The 13,401-nt window shown below is 39.9% G+C and overlaps 1 protein-coding gene across 1 annotated transcript in view; it reads right to left on the bottom strand.

Moving 5' to 3' along the window:
• The window catches only part of LOC127527905 (macrophage mannose receptor 1), a 183,967-nt gene that overhangs the window by 74,669 nt on the left and 95,897 nt on the right, over positions 1-13,401 (bottom strand). The window contains exons 29-35 of the mRNA XM_051928073.1: positions 7,988-8,161; positions 5,531-5,685; positions 5,335-5,448; positions 4,087-4,202; positions 3,392-3,546; positions 1,126-1,331; positions 255-429 (exon numbers count right to left, since the gene is read on the bottom strand). Coding sequence (XP_051784033.1) covers positions 255-429; positions 1,126-1,331; positions 3,392-3,546; positions 4,087-4,202; positions 5,335-5,448; positions 5,531-5,685; positions 7,988-8,161 — 1,095 coding nt within the window. The remainder of the gene's footprint in view (positions 1-254; positions 430-1,125; positions 1,332-3,391; positions 3,547-4,086; positions 4,203-5,334; positions 5,449-5,530; positions 5,686-7,987; positions 8,162-13,401) is intronic.

Here is a 13,401-nt window from a genome sequence, read left to right as displayed (position 1 = left end):
ATTGGCGTGTGGGTGTGTTTGAGTGTGTCCTGCGGTGGGTTGGCACCCTGCCCGGGATTGGTTCCTGCCTTGTGCCCTGTGTTGGCTGGGATTGGCTCCAGCAGACCCCCGTGACCCTGTGTTCGGATTCAGCGGGTTGGAAAATGGATGGATGGATGGATGAACTAAATATGTACTTTTAATCCTATTGTTTTATCCAGTAATAGGCAAATAATTACTACTTTAACAATTCAGAATGTCAACCAACACATTACCTCCTTCTACTGAATTATGCTGTAGCCCAATCCAAATGTGCTTATTACGAGTTTGGCTGGCTAAGTAGAGCTGCTGTTCCACATTGTGAATGCTGACCAGTTCTGCTCTCCTGTTCAGGCAGTCCTCTCGTGCACTCTGCCAGCTACGTTTCAAAGAATGGTCATTTAAAAAAAACTAAAGGAAAAAAAATAGTAAACAAAGTTATATGATTTTAAATTAATATAAAGTAAGCTCACAGATCAACTTGGCTGTACTGAGTTTCTGCTTTGAATTCAGGTGGTTTTAATTTTCCAAGAAATTTGGGAAATGTGAATTTTTCACTCACTAGAATGGACTACTTTTATTGAGTTTAGCTGATATTTTATTCAGAATATTTTTTATTAAAGTAGCTGCTGTACATTAGTTTACCTTAGTAATGATGGTTATCTATAAATTAATTAATGTTAACATATAAATTAAGGAGATAGAGCAAGTCCTAAATGCTAAATACATCAAGCCACCAATTTATTACTGGAGTCAGAAAACATTTCAATTTCATTAAAAAGTTGATCTGCCTGAAGAAGGGGCCTGAGTTGCCTTGAAAGCTTGCAAATTATAATCTTTTTAGTTAGCCAATAAAAGGGGTCATTTTGCTTGACTTCTCAATACAAAAGTTGATCATAATCCAATGCAAGTAAAGCACATCTAGACATAAACAAAAGGAAAGAACTACCATCTAAATAAGAAAATAATTGTAATAAAAAAATCAGTGCCACGGGGGTACTCTGTAACAGGGTTTGGGACCATGGGTTCTGCAAAACAAATCCTACAGAGTAAGCACTGGCTAATAAATATTTTAAAGAGAATTTGTATTAGAAACACATATCATACCCTGTAGCATTGATTGAATTCTTTGAGCGATTTCCAGCCTGGCGCACAATTTTCAGAAGGAGCCTCAGTAGTAACAGGTGGAGGAGGAGAAATCCCATCTCGTGGTAACTCACAAATAAATTTATATGAGAACTCGCAGGACTGGTCATCCCAGAATCCTCCTGCCTTCCCAGAGGTCATTGAAACACAGCTCCCTTCAAGATTATCTAGAAATGAGCAAAATAGCATTTACTTTGTGAATGAACGCATCTATTCCTAGCAACAAATGTTTAGGAAAGAGATGCCATTGATTTTAGGCAACAGTGAAGTGTCCACATTTGTTATTGTGTCTGTTTATTGTGACAGATTACCGGGGCTAGGAGAGTGGCACTTCACAGTCTCCTTACTGCACTTGACAAGAAGAACCAACATATAGTATGTGACTTGTGAATTTCCCCTTGGGATTAATAAAGTATCTATCTATCTATCTATCTATCTATCTATCTATCTATCTATCTATCTATCTATCTATCTATCTATCTATCTATCTATCTATCTATCTATCTATCTATCTATCTATCTATCTATCTATCTATCTATCTATCTATCTATCTAGAGAGCTTCTCCAAATGACTATGTAAGAAATTACTGTACTTCACTTGTTTAAAGTGTACACCAGAATAGTTTCTCCAGTGGCTCCAAGGTTAGAGAAGCAACTGGGGACTAATAGCATGCCAGAGCAACACACCCAAGGGAAACGTGTCTCTTGTGCCATTCTAGAGGGTCGGCAGTCTGTGATCTCCAAGGGTAACTGACCTTTAATTGCAGCTAGCAACTCAGGAGCGAAGGATTCACCAGAGCCACTTGATGGAACTCTAGAAAAGTGGCTCAAATAATCAGTTAGTTGGTCCTGACCCTTATGTGCAGTAGTTTGGGAGAGTGTCCTGGAAGCAACACTTTACACTAGGGGCCATCTAAACCTGGAGTCGAGAGGTGAGTTGCCACCTAGGCTTATCTGTCAAAGAGCTACTCCATCCAACGAAAGAAATATGAGAAAAAGAACACAACAGGCTAGAATCTGACCAGGGTTTAGTGGATGAGCTACCCCATTTGATGATCTACAGTCACCCTGAGTTATGCAGGTAGGGCTGTTTAGTTTGGTACATTATGTTCTCCCTATCATCACTCTTTTGTGGTATGTTTTTATTTAATAGACAGCTGTTTCTAATTCATTTTGTGACAGTTTTTATTGAAGGTCTGAGTGGCATACAGAGGTGTTCCTGCCATAGCATTTACATATATTGTCATACTAAATAAGTTTGTTTAATTTGAATGCAAACTAGATCATATCTGCAACTGCAAGATGCATTTGGGTAACATAAATACTCTACTCTAAGGCTGCTTTCACACTAGATGACTGTGAGAGAGAGTATATCAAATTTAATGACTGCACTCGTTTGATCTCGGTACTATATGGATCTCAAATTTCATGACCAGGAATCTCAGGGGATGAAGGGTGACATTGTTTTTGCAAAAGTATCGCAGGCTTGCCTAATTTTGACAGCCAACTAACATGCTGCTTGACATTGCCAATGTCTGATGCAAATGTTTTCCAGGTATAATGAGTTCAGCCACAATCTGCCCATCTTCTTCCTTTTTCCATTTTGTCATAGTTTGACAATATAAGACATCAAACAGATGGGCCTCTCTTCTGTTTGCATGGTCCAAGACACCCAGTTTTCTTCTTTCTGTGTGGCTTCATTGTATGCATTGTGCCTCGGAATGAGTGCTTACTGACTGTCAACTTTAAGCAAGAGCATCTAGTCACAAAATCAAACTTGTTTGATTGAGTCCCTGGGGATTGTCCTACTACCTAACTGGCAGTCACAGGGGCACACAACAACTTTCCATGAGTCTCTAACTGGAAAAGTCGTGTAATGTGAGTGGGGCTTTAGGTGAAGTGTTGTTACTGGATGCCACATAATTTCAAGTCATGCTCAAGGAGACCACAGAAAATGAAATAAAAGAGATAGCATAGAGATAGATGGAGAGGAAGGCAGGCTCTATGGTAGGCACGGAGCTGGACAGTTTGACATCTGTTGCAGAGCGACGAGCACTGAGCAGGCTCCTGTCAATCATGGAGAATCCACTGCATCCACTGAACAGTATCATCTCCAGACAGAGGAGCAGCTTCAGCGACAGACTGAGGCTACACTGTGTTTTTATTAAATAAGCATTGGCGCCTGTAATTTTATGTTGAAAGTGAGACAGTAGTCTGAGTTTGTACCTGGCTGATTTCTGTCCCAGTGTGTGAAGGTAACAGGCTCTTTGTTATCCCATTCATAATCAATACCAGTCACAGAATTTCCCTTGGCTCTTAAACCAATCCACCAGAAACCAGAGAAGTCGGACAGTCTGGCTGTGAAGTACGACTGTTCAAAGCTGATGAGAAGAAATAAATTTGATGAGCAAATCGCAAGCAATGTACATCTTACACAAATCCCAGTTTAATCCACTGTATCAAAAAATGCTTTATGAGACATCATACTGTGTTGAATGATTCCGTCACTTTGTGATTCTCAGCATGAAATTACTCTAGGTTAAAACCTGACCAAAGTGAAGTTTAAAGTAATATTGCAAAATATTGAATTAATAAGTAATATTACTTATTATAAAAAATATAATAAATCATATTTAATTATTACATTATATTGCTAAATTTCTCCTTGAAATCTCTTGGGTTTCCACTTTAAACTTAACATTAAAACCATGTAAAGTACTGTATAATCTGGCATTTAGAAAAAGAATAATTCAGAAAGATTTCTGTGTTTTCTTGGATTAATCTGAGCTTTATATCTTAATTAATTATTTTTAATTTTTTGTCAGTTTTGCTTGAGACCTTGCTATAGCTCCACAATTCTTTATTACACCTAGTTTCTCCTTCATCTTAGCTGTGCTGTTCTTAATTCAAATTAGTCTTACATATCCTTGATGTGCAACAGACTGCTCTTCTTTTCCTGGCAGTAAGCTTTTGCCTTAGGCCAAGTCATGAGGGTATCTTCTAGCCAGTAGCAGGAGTAGGCATAGCCTTCCCAACCCTAAAGGAAAAAGCAATTATTGTATGGTTATCCATATTCCAGATAGTATATTAAATACAGAAAAACCTGCTAATGTGACCACTTGTGTAAGGTGACCAACTGGTCAAGGTGACCACTTTTCCTTGGTCCCTTCAGAAACAGGGGGTTTGTATAAAGTGACCACCTGCCTATTGTAACCATTGACAGCCTCTCCTTGATCCCTAGGAAGAAAATCATCTTGGCTATAGTAGCCAGATAAAAAAAAATAATAATTTTGGAAAACATAAAAATGTGTTGCCTTTATTCTCTGTAAGTGTAATAAATCATGTTAGAGCTTCTGGAAGGGATAGGTTTCCAGGAAGCTACTGGAATAGCCGTAACTCCCTGTCCCTTTTCTTACTTTCGTTTACTCATGGAATTCTTGTCAACACATGACTCTGTGTTGCTTCCGTGGATTACTCATGTGATGACAGTTTTTAATAATTTTGAATATTCATTACCTAGATCCTCATCATGATATGTAGGTACCTCATGAACTTTTCCCTTTTTGGACATCTCTGCTGCAAGCTTCCTAGAATGTGGCACACCAGGACCATATCTTTCCTGGATACTGTCATCAGAGGCTTCTACAATTTGATTTTGACCTGATTTTGACTTTTTAAAATATTGTTTGAATGTTTTATTTTATTTCAAAAAAAGAATTACAATTGAAATATTTTTTCTTTGTTTTTTGCAGCTAATATTTAATGTTTTTAATAATTATTATTACTACCAGACACATACATATTATATTCGTACTACATAAGATTTGTTTAATATAGTTTCTCGAAATTTTTCACTGTATAAATGGAAAATTCTCATTTTTTCTTCAATATTAGTACTTTTTTTGTTTTTCATTGTTTGTTAATAATAACGTTTTCATGCTTCCCTTTGAATTTTTATTCCATAGAGTCTTGATTTTTCCTTCCTTATGTCCTTCTTTGGTTAAGGTGACCACCTACCTTAGGTGACCATTTTAGGTCGGTCCCTTGAGTGGTCACTATAAGCAGGTTTTGCTGCATACGGCTTTTACACTACTCAGTTCTTAACAGTTTGGCAGACACTGACTTTATGATTGATTCCATGATAATGTTTATGAAATAGCTGACTTTACCTCTGGGCAGCCATACACAGTGGGAGGAATAGATGGAGCAGGGTAGTGATTTTTCGGTTTCTTGCAAATATAGCTGTTCAGTTCTGTACAGGGCACATCATTCCACCTGCCATTCTAAAAGCATAAATGATCTCACATGAGATGAATAGAGTAGTGTGTGATTGGTAGCTTGCTTTAACATTGCTGCGACCCATACCTGTTGAAGCATTTCCACACAGTCTTCATTGAACCCGTTATGGTTATTTGGTTCTCCGCTATCCCAATAAGTAAATCTCACTATGTCACTACTGGACCATGTGAAGTAGTTTGATATTTCAAGATCATTCAGGCCAGTCCATACATCACTGGTAGCTAAAAATGAATTATTAAATAGATTAAAATTAAGTTTTACCAGAACTTATTTCTCTGTCAATACTACTATGCTTTCCTGATGTGCGCTTTACTGTGCATTTACAGCTTATTTGCAAATGAGTCTCTGTGTTCTGTGTTCTGTTTTCTTACCCTATTTGCAGATTAAAGAATATTCAGATACTATGTGGCAAAATTAATAAAATATAATCAAGTTTATATATCATTCTGATTCTTTTCTTATGGTATATTAGAATATGAATATTAGATAATTGGTGACAACTGGTGTACGCTATATTAAATATACATAGTCACGTGCTTTCGCATGGGAGGCAGTTTAAGGGCTCTGGTGATGGCAATGATGGTGATGGGTTGCTGCTGTGGACAAGTGCCTTCTCTCTTCCTCCCTCTGCAGAATGGGAGACTGACATCCACTGCAGACATCACTGCGGTTTCCTGCTCTTTCCTGCCGAGTCACCACATAACCCAGAAGTGGCCATATTGCTATTCTGAGCTCCAGTCTGAAAAGATGTAATCTGCAACTTGTTACATGCTTTCTTGTTTTCAACTCTTGCAATTATGCAGAATCAACAAGACAGTGCCCCAGCTCTTTAACATGGTTGTGTCTCCTCTTTTACACCATATACAGTACTATTTTAAACTTAAATTTTGCTATGGGCCTGCAGCTCAAGTAATCTGAGTTTGTTTCATGGCTCTGTGATTGTCTGTGTGGAGTTTGCACCTAATTCTGTGGTTTGTGAGGGATTTTGTTCAGGTACTTGTCTTCTCCTGCCATGTATCAGATACATGTATGGTATGTTACCAGCTGAACCTAAACTGGTACTTTATGTGTGTGTGTGTGCGTGTGTGTGCGTGTGTGTGTGTGGGTGTGTGTGTGTGTGTGTGTGAATGTGTTCTACAATGACTACTGTTTCTTCTGCTCTTGGTTCATCCCCTGCACCTAACGTTTCCATGATAGACTCTGGCTCCCCTTCACCCCCAAACTGGATAAAGATGGCTCACCAAAAAGAAGACATAGATTGTTTTGTTGTTTTCATGCTCACTTTTAAGTACTCTGTCATATGAGCTTGAAAGGCAAATCTTTTTATCTGTAAGCTTTGAGTATTATTGATTGATTTAAATGAAGAGTGTCATGGTGATTAGCACTGATCCCTTATGGATTCAGCATCATAGGTTGTAATCCTGTACCTGATAATTAATTATCTGTGAGGAATTTTCCTGTTCTACCTCTTCTTGTATGTGTGTTGGCTTTTCTCTGGTTACTCTTCCCAAATCCCCAAAGACATGTTTGTTATGTTTTTGTTTCCAAATAGTAACACTTGGATTGCCGGTCCTCTCCATGAAACATAGCACTCCAGGTCACTCTGCTGAAGTTGCTGCAATATCCTTCACTGCCACCCGATGTCACCGTGGCTCTTTTCGACAGATCCGAAGACCACTAATGTGGCGTGGGAAGCCTGCACCTCAGACTCTGGTTGTGCATGACTTTTAGTCGGCCTGAGCAATGCCACACCGGCATGCCCGTGTAAGTCACTGTTTACCATGAGTGGTGTGGCTGTTTTAATGCCTACCATGAGAAAGACCATGCTGTTCCTTTCAGTGGTGTGCAGAGCTGTGCTTTTCATGTCAACCATGGTGCACGACCATGTCACATGGGGCACATTTGCATTGCTGCTTGCCCTTAAGTGTGCAGCTATGTTGTTGCTTAATGTGAGAAGGATCCTAAGCCAAATTTCATGGCCGAGGTTGGCCACATGTCTAACTTATGGGTTGTGTTACACGTTATAACTGCATAAGTCGTTGACTGAGACCAAGATCAAGCTTCATAGTTGCAAGTTTATACGTGACAGACAGACAAAGCTTGGCATATACTATACAGATTTAAATTCCAAATTGGCTCTGCTTGAGTGTTGGTACATGTATAGGCCCTGCAATGGACTGTTGTCCTGTCCAGGACTGCTTCCTTTAACATTCCTGATGCTGCTGGAATAGCAGCCAACCTCCAGAGCTCTGACCTGGATTAGACAGGCATGTCTTTTTCAGGAGATTTAGAATAATTTAAAACATAAAATGGCACTGAAATAGTAAGATAACTAAGAAACAGATCCTATTGGATAAACCTATTTGTCCTACAAACCTTTTTTTTGTTCTTTTTCATGTTTAACACCTTGCGTTATTGACAGTATTTTTAATTCTGTTAAATTTTATTTGTCAAAATACTAATAAAGCAAAATTTAAGATTTCATAACTTATTGAATGATTCAAATTCTGTATGCTTTCTTACCCAAGAACAGATAACTTTCCAGCCAGCTTTGTTCCGTCAAGGACAGGATAGAAACCAGATCTGCTCCAATACTTCTGCATTCTTTGAGTGCTGCCATCCAAGTCTTCTTATTTGAGAAAGGTTTGTAGCATGAATCTCCAAATTCATACCAGTCAGGTCCTGCACACCTCATTTCTGCAGCAATGAGATATTAAAGAGATTAAATAGAAAGCATTAGAAATTACAGTATTCTTGGATTCAAACGGCTTGCAAAAGTAACCGGTCCAGTCACTGACTGATTGCTCTGTCTATATTAGCGTCAAGATTTCTCCTGGTCCTACATCCCAAAGACGTCGGTTTTTGGTGAATTGACAAGTAAACTGGTCTGGAGTGGCGAAATATTGGTGTGCATATAAATGTTCACTGCAATAGGTTGGCATCTCATTCAGGGTTAGTTCCTGCTTTGAGCCAAATGTCGCTTGGAGAAAACTCCAACCACCTGCTTCTTAAGTCTAGGCCCAATCCTAACCCAGGACATTGGGTTAAAGGCAGGAACCGATGCTTGATGTTATGATGGCACAGGCATGAACATACTCACTAACACATCTCAATGGCACCAAAAATACATGGACTGCACATTTTTGGAATGTGACAGAAAAATATAGAAAAACCAAGAGTAAGCCAAGGATTAATGGCAAACTCCAGCAGAGAGTAACCAGCCTGGGATTAAAAATTAGGCTCTCAGAGGTGTGAAGAACTAGAGCTAACCTCTGCTGCCGGCCACACTAGTAGCAAAAGGAAGGGTGGGAAATGGTTAAGTGGAATAATTAGAGACAGCGCAGAAAAGTACATCTTCACAAATTTCAGAGAAAAAAAGCTCATTTTAAATCTTCACTTCCATCATCCCATTTTGTTTTTACACAGAACTTTATAACTGAAACTAAACAGTTCAAGGTAACTGTAATTCACTTTGGCTAATCAAATAAATGAATAAAAGAAATGCACCATATTGACTTTAACTGGTAAAAAGTCTGAATTAGAGTAGGCCTCCGTAATTCAGGGCGTTCATAAGAAATGTCATGATTTACTTCATGACGTAGAACTAGATAATATACAAGAATAGTTGCGTCAGACATATGAAATATTAAAATATGTGCTTCAGTTTAACTGTTTAAAGTCAAAATATTCTTGATGATAGAAGACATGTCACATTTCACCCTCTGATAGAAGTCCATGTAAGGACTGATCCCTAGTAAAAGATCAAAAATAACATCATATCAGAATCTCTGACATTGAAATAGTCTAAAATCATAACCCATATGCTTATGTTTGAAATTTGTCATTTTTAACCTTCTGGGAGTGGCTTTTAAATTGGGGGAGGGGGAGTATGCACTGGTACAGCGTGTTGTCCCATCCACCACACGACGAACCATCTCAGGATCCCAAATTAGGAACCGAGTGCAGCCAAGCAATGGTTATCACCTTAGCACCACACTAGTTCAGATGGAATGGAGCCAGTGTGAGGTTTTTTTTACAGTGATTGGAGTGCGGGTCCTGCCACCAACCCCAAAGTTTTCCCTGCAAGTTGGACGACCTGCTTGAAGGACTGGATGCAGGTTAATGTCATACCCAGGATGGAGTAATTGCAGGTTAAGGGCCTTGCTCAAGGGCCAACAGAGTGGAATCACTTCTGGCACTTACAGGATTTACCTTTCGATTGCCGGCACAGATTCCTAGCCTCAGAGCCACCACTCCAAATATCAAAAAAATGATAATATTCATGGTCAGCAACCTCAAAATAGCATAAGGAGACAATCTACATGACTATATTAACAATCCCCATTGTTTCTAAGATTTGTGAGAAGAAGTAATTTTGACCCCTCGCTTACCATTAAGGGGTGAGCCCCAGGGGTTGGTTGATGTAGCACATACAACTTCAAGTCCTTCTCATCATTTTTCCTGAAACCAGCATTGTATTGTACTGTTTTTTCTTGAGGTTTATATTACCATTCTGTTTATTACTTGTTCTACAGAGACCTGGTGAAATGTGCACTACATCTGTGGCAGACTTTGTGGGTTCAAGAACATAGTCTTGTCTCTAATGGGATAATTGGAATCCAATTTGCATTTTCAGAGGTGGTCGAGGTGCAAGCAGAAAAGGTGCCTCTGTTTTGTTGGACAATACCAAATGTGCTTCCTCAGCAAACCATACTGAAAAACTGAACTTGATAAATTTCACTTAAAGTGCATTTTAGCTGTTTTTACTACATTGTAGGTTTTCATGTCATTGTAGGAGATTTGTTCAACAATTTTAAAAAAATAACAGTTAACAGTATTCATCCAGACAATTAATAGTAACTGAGCAATTCAAGCACAGACTTTGTAATATCAGGGCTGGAAAAGATAACAGCTTTATCAGGTAATTAATATAATAGAGGTTTAAAAGTAACCATTTTTGGAACATCATAATTTGTTTATTTGTGTTGTCTTCAAACATCAGAATTTTTCCATGCATCACTTTCATTAGCTAGTCATCACTTATCACACTTCACTTGTCACTCACCAGTTACTAGTAACAATTGAACAACGATACATGACAAGTGAACAGGGATGTATGACAGTTGTAAGTGAATAGTAACAAGTGATGCGTGATGAGCTAAAAGTAACAAATGATACGTAACAAACAAGAGTGCATAGCAATGAAGAATGAGATAAGTGAAAAGCAATGAACAACAGGTGAGTAACGAAGCAGGAAGTGTGACGTGTGAACAGTAATATCTATCTATCTATCCAGATAGACAATATTATATTATATTATATTATATTATATTATATTATATTATATTATATTATATTATATTATATTATATTATACTAGCTGTATGCCTGTGCTGTAAAAAGCATGGGGTTCTAGAAACTATTGAAATTGTTAGAAAAAAGATGTCAGATAATTGAAAGGAACTACTCTGGGCAGGGGTGGCCTTAGGCATGTGTAAACTGTGCACCTGCACAGGGCTGCCAAATCCCAGGAGCCGCCACGCCAATATATATTGAATATAAAACAGAAAGAGAAAATAATGACACAGCTGACGGCAATGTGGCCGAAAAACATTGTGTTTCTTGTTAATTAGTATGCTGTATTTACTAAAGTCGCTAGAATCGGAGCAGTAAGCTATAGATAGATAGATAGATAGATAGATAGATAGATAGATAGATAGATAGATAGATAGATAGATAGATAGATAGATAGATAGATAGATAGATAGATAGATAGATAGATAGATAGATAGATAGATAGATAGATAGATAGATATGCTGCCTGCATATAAACAAAGACTTAAACAGGAAAAACCGGTTTACAGGAACATCTACAAATTGGACAGTGAAGCTGAGGGGGTCTTACAGGACTGCTTTGAAACAACTGATTGGGAGATGTTTGAGGATGCAGCTGATGGCAACATCAATGAATTCACAGACTCTGTCACAGGATATATCAGCAAGTGCATTGACGATGTTGTCACTAAAACCACCATTTGCATATATCCTAACCAGAAACCCTGGGTAAATAGGGAGATCCGGGCTAAGCTCAAGGCGCGGACCTCTGCCTTTGGCTCAGGGGACTCTGACGCATACAAAGCAGCCAGATACGACCTCCGGAGGTCCATCAAGAAGGCCAAACGGGACTACAGGGACAAAGTGGAGTCAAGCTACCACAGCTCTGACACCAAGCGCCTGTGGAATGGACTGTGCTGCATCACTGACTATAAAAAGAAAAACACAGTCAGTGTTCAGCCCACTGCATGTCTTGCAGACGAGCTCAACACTTTCTATGCTCGTTTTGATGCATCCAACAAAGAACAGGTGCTATATCCTCAAGGGGGCAGTGAGTCTGTCACTCTGATCCTTGAAACGTCTAATGTGAGAAGGTCCTTCAAAAAGGTCAATCCTCGCAAAGCTCCGGGACCAGATGGCATCCCAGGCCGTGCCCTCAGGGCGTGTGCTGACCAGCTAGCAGGTGTGTTCACCAACATCTTCAATCTTTCCCTGAGGCAGTCAGTGGTCCCCACTTCCTTCAAGGCATCCACCATCATTCCTGTCCCAAAGAAACTGGTGGTCTCCTGTCTGAATGACTATCGCCCGGTTGCACTGACATCGGTCATTATGAAGTGTTTCGAGCAACTAGTCAAAGGTTACATCTGCTCCTCCCTCCCTGACACGCTGGATCCTCTCCAATTTGCTTACAGAGCAAACAGATCGACAGAGGATGCCGTTGCGCTAACAATAAACACTGCCCTCACCCACCTGGAAAGAGGAAATACATATGTAAGAATGCTGTTCATAGATTACAGCTCGGCATTCAACACCATCATCCCCTCAAAACTCGTCTTGAAGCTTGACGACCTTGGGTTGGGGACGACCATCTGCAGATGGATTTTCTCTTTCCTCACAAACAGGCCCCAGGTGGTGAGAGTCGGCAAACACACATCCTCACCACTCATTTTAAACACAGGAGCGCCGCAGGGCTGTGTGCTTAGCCCCCTCTTGTATTCCTTGTTCACCCATGACTGTGTTGCAAAACACGGCACAAACACCATCATCAAGTTTGCAGACGACACAACCATCATAGGCCTTATCACTGACAACGATGAGACGGCCTACAGAGAGGAGGTGCTGGCATTGAGTAATTGGTGCCTAGATAACAACTTGTCTCTTAACGTCAGCAAAACCAAGGAGATGATTGTGGACTATTGAAAACAACAAGGCAGAGAACACCAGGCCATCTACATCAGCGGCATAGAAGTTGAAAGGGTTAACAGCTTCAAGTTCCTCGGAGTAAACATCACCAAGGATCTCTCGTGGACCCTTCACATAGACACTGTGGTCAAGAAAGCTCGCCAGCGGCTCTACTTCCTGAGGAGGCTGAGGAAGTTTGGCATGAATGCCAACATCACCTCAAACTTTTACAGGAGTGTGGTCGAGAGTCTGCTAACGGGCTGCATTACCGTCTGGTATGGGAGCTGCTCTGCCAGCAGCCGGAAATCACTACAGAGAGTGGTGAAGGCAGCAGAGCACATCACGGGCAAGAGTCTTCCTGCCATTGAAGATATTTACCTCCATCGGTGCTTGTGTAAGACAAGCAGCATCATAAAGGACCACAGCCATCCAGCACGCCAGCTGTTCTCCTTGTTACCGTCTGGCAGACAATACAGGAGTCTGGCTGCTCGGACTACAAGACTTAAGAACAGCTTTTACCACCAGGCCATTCGACTCCTCAACAGCAACACCTGAACACTTACACACACTTACATTACATCTACATTGCACTACATCTACATTGCACTACTCACACACAAACTGTACCTGCACACACTCAGAATACTGACTGGAACATGCATCTGCACTTTATGGAATATGCATCTGCACTTATAAAACAT

This window comes from Erpetoichthys calabaricus, chromosome 5 (genome assembly GCF_900747795.2).
Source record: "Erpetoichthys calabaricus chromosome 5, fErpCal1.3, whole genome shotgun sequence".
Taxonomy (NCBI): domain Eukaryota; kingdom Metazoa; phylum Chordata; class Cladistia; order Polypteriformes; family Polypteridae; genus Erpetoichthys; species Erpetoichthys calabaricus.
Note: the sequence above shows the minus strand (reverse complement) of the source record. Positions and strands in the feature narration are given on the sequence as shown.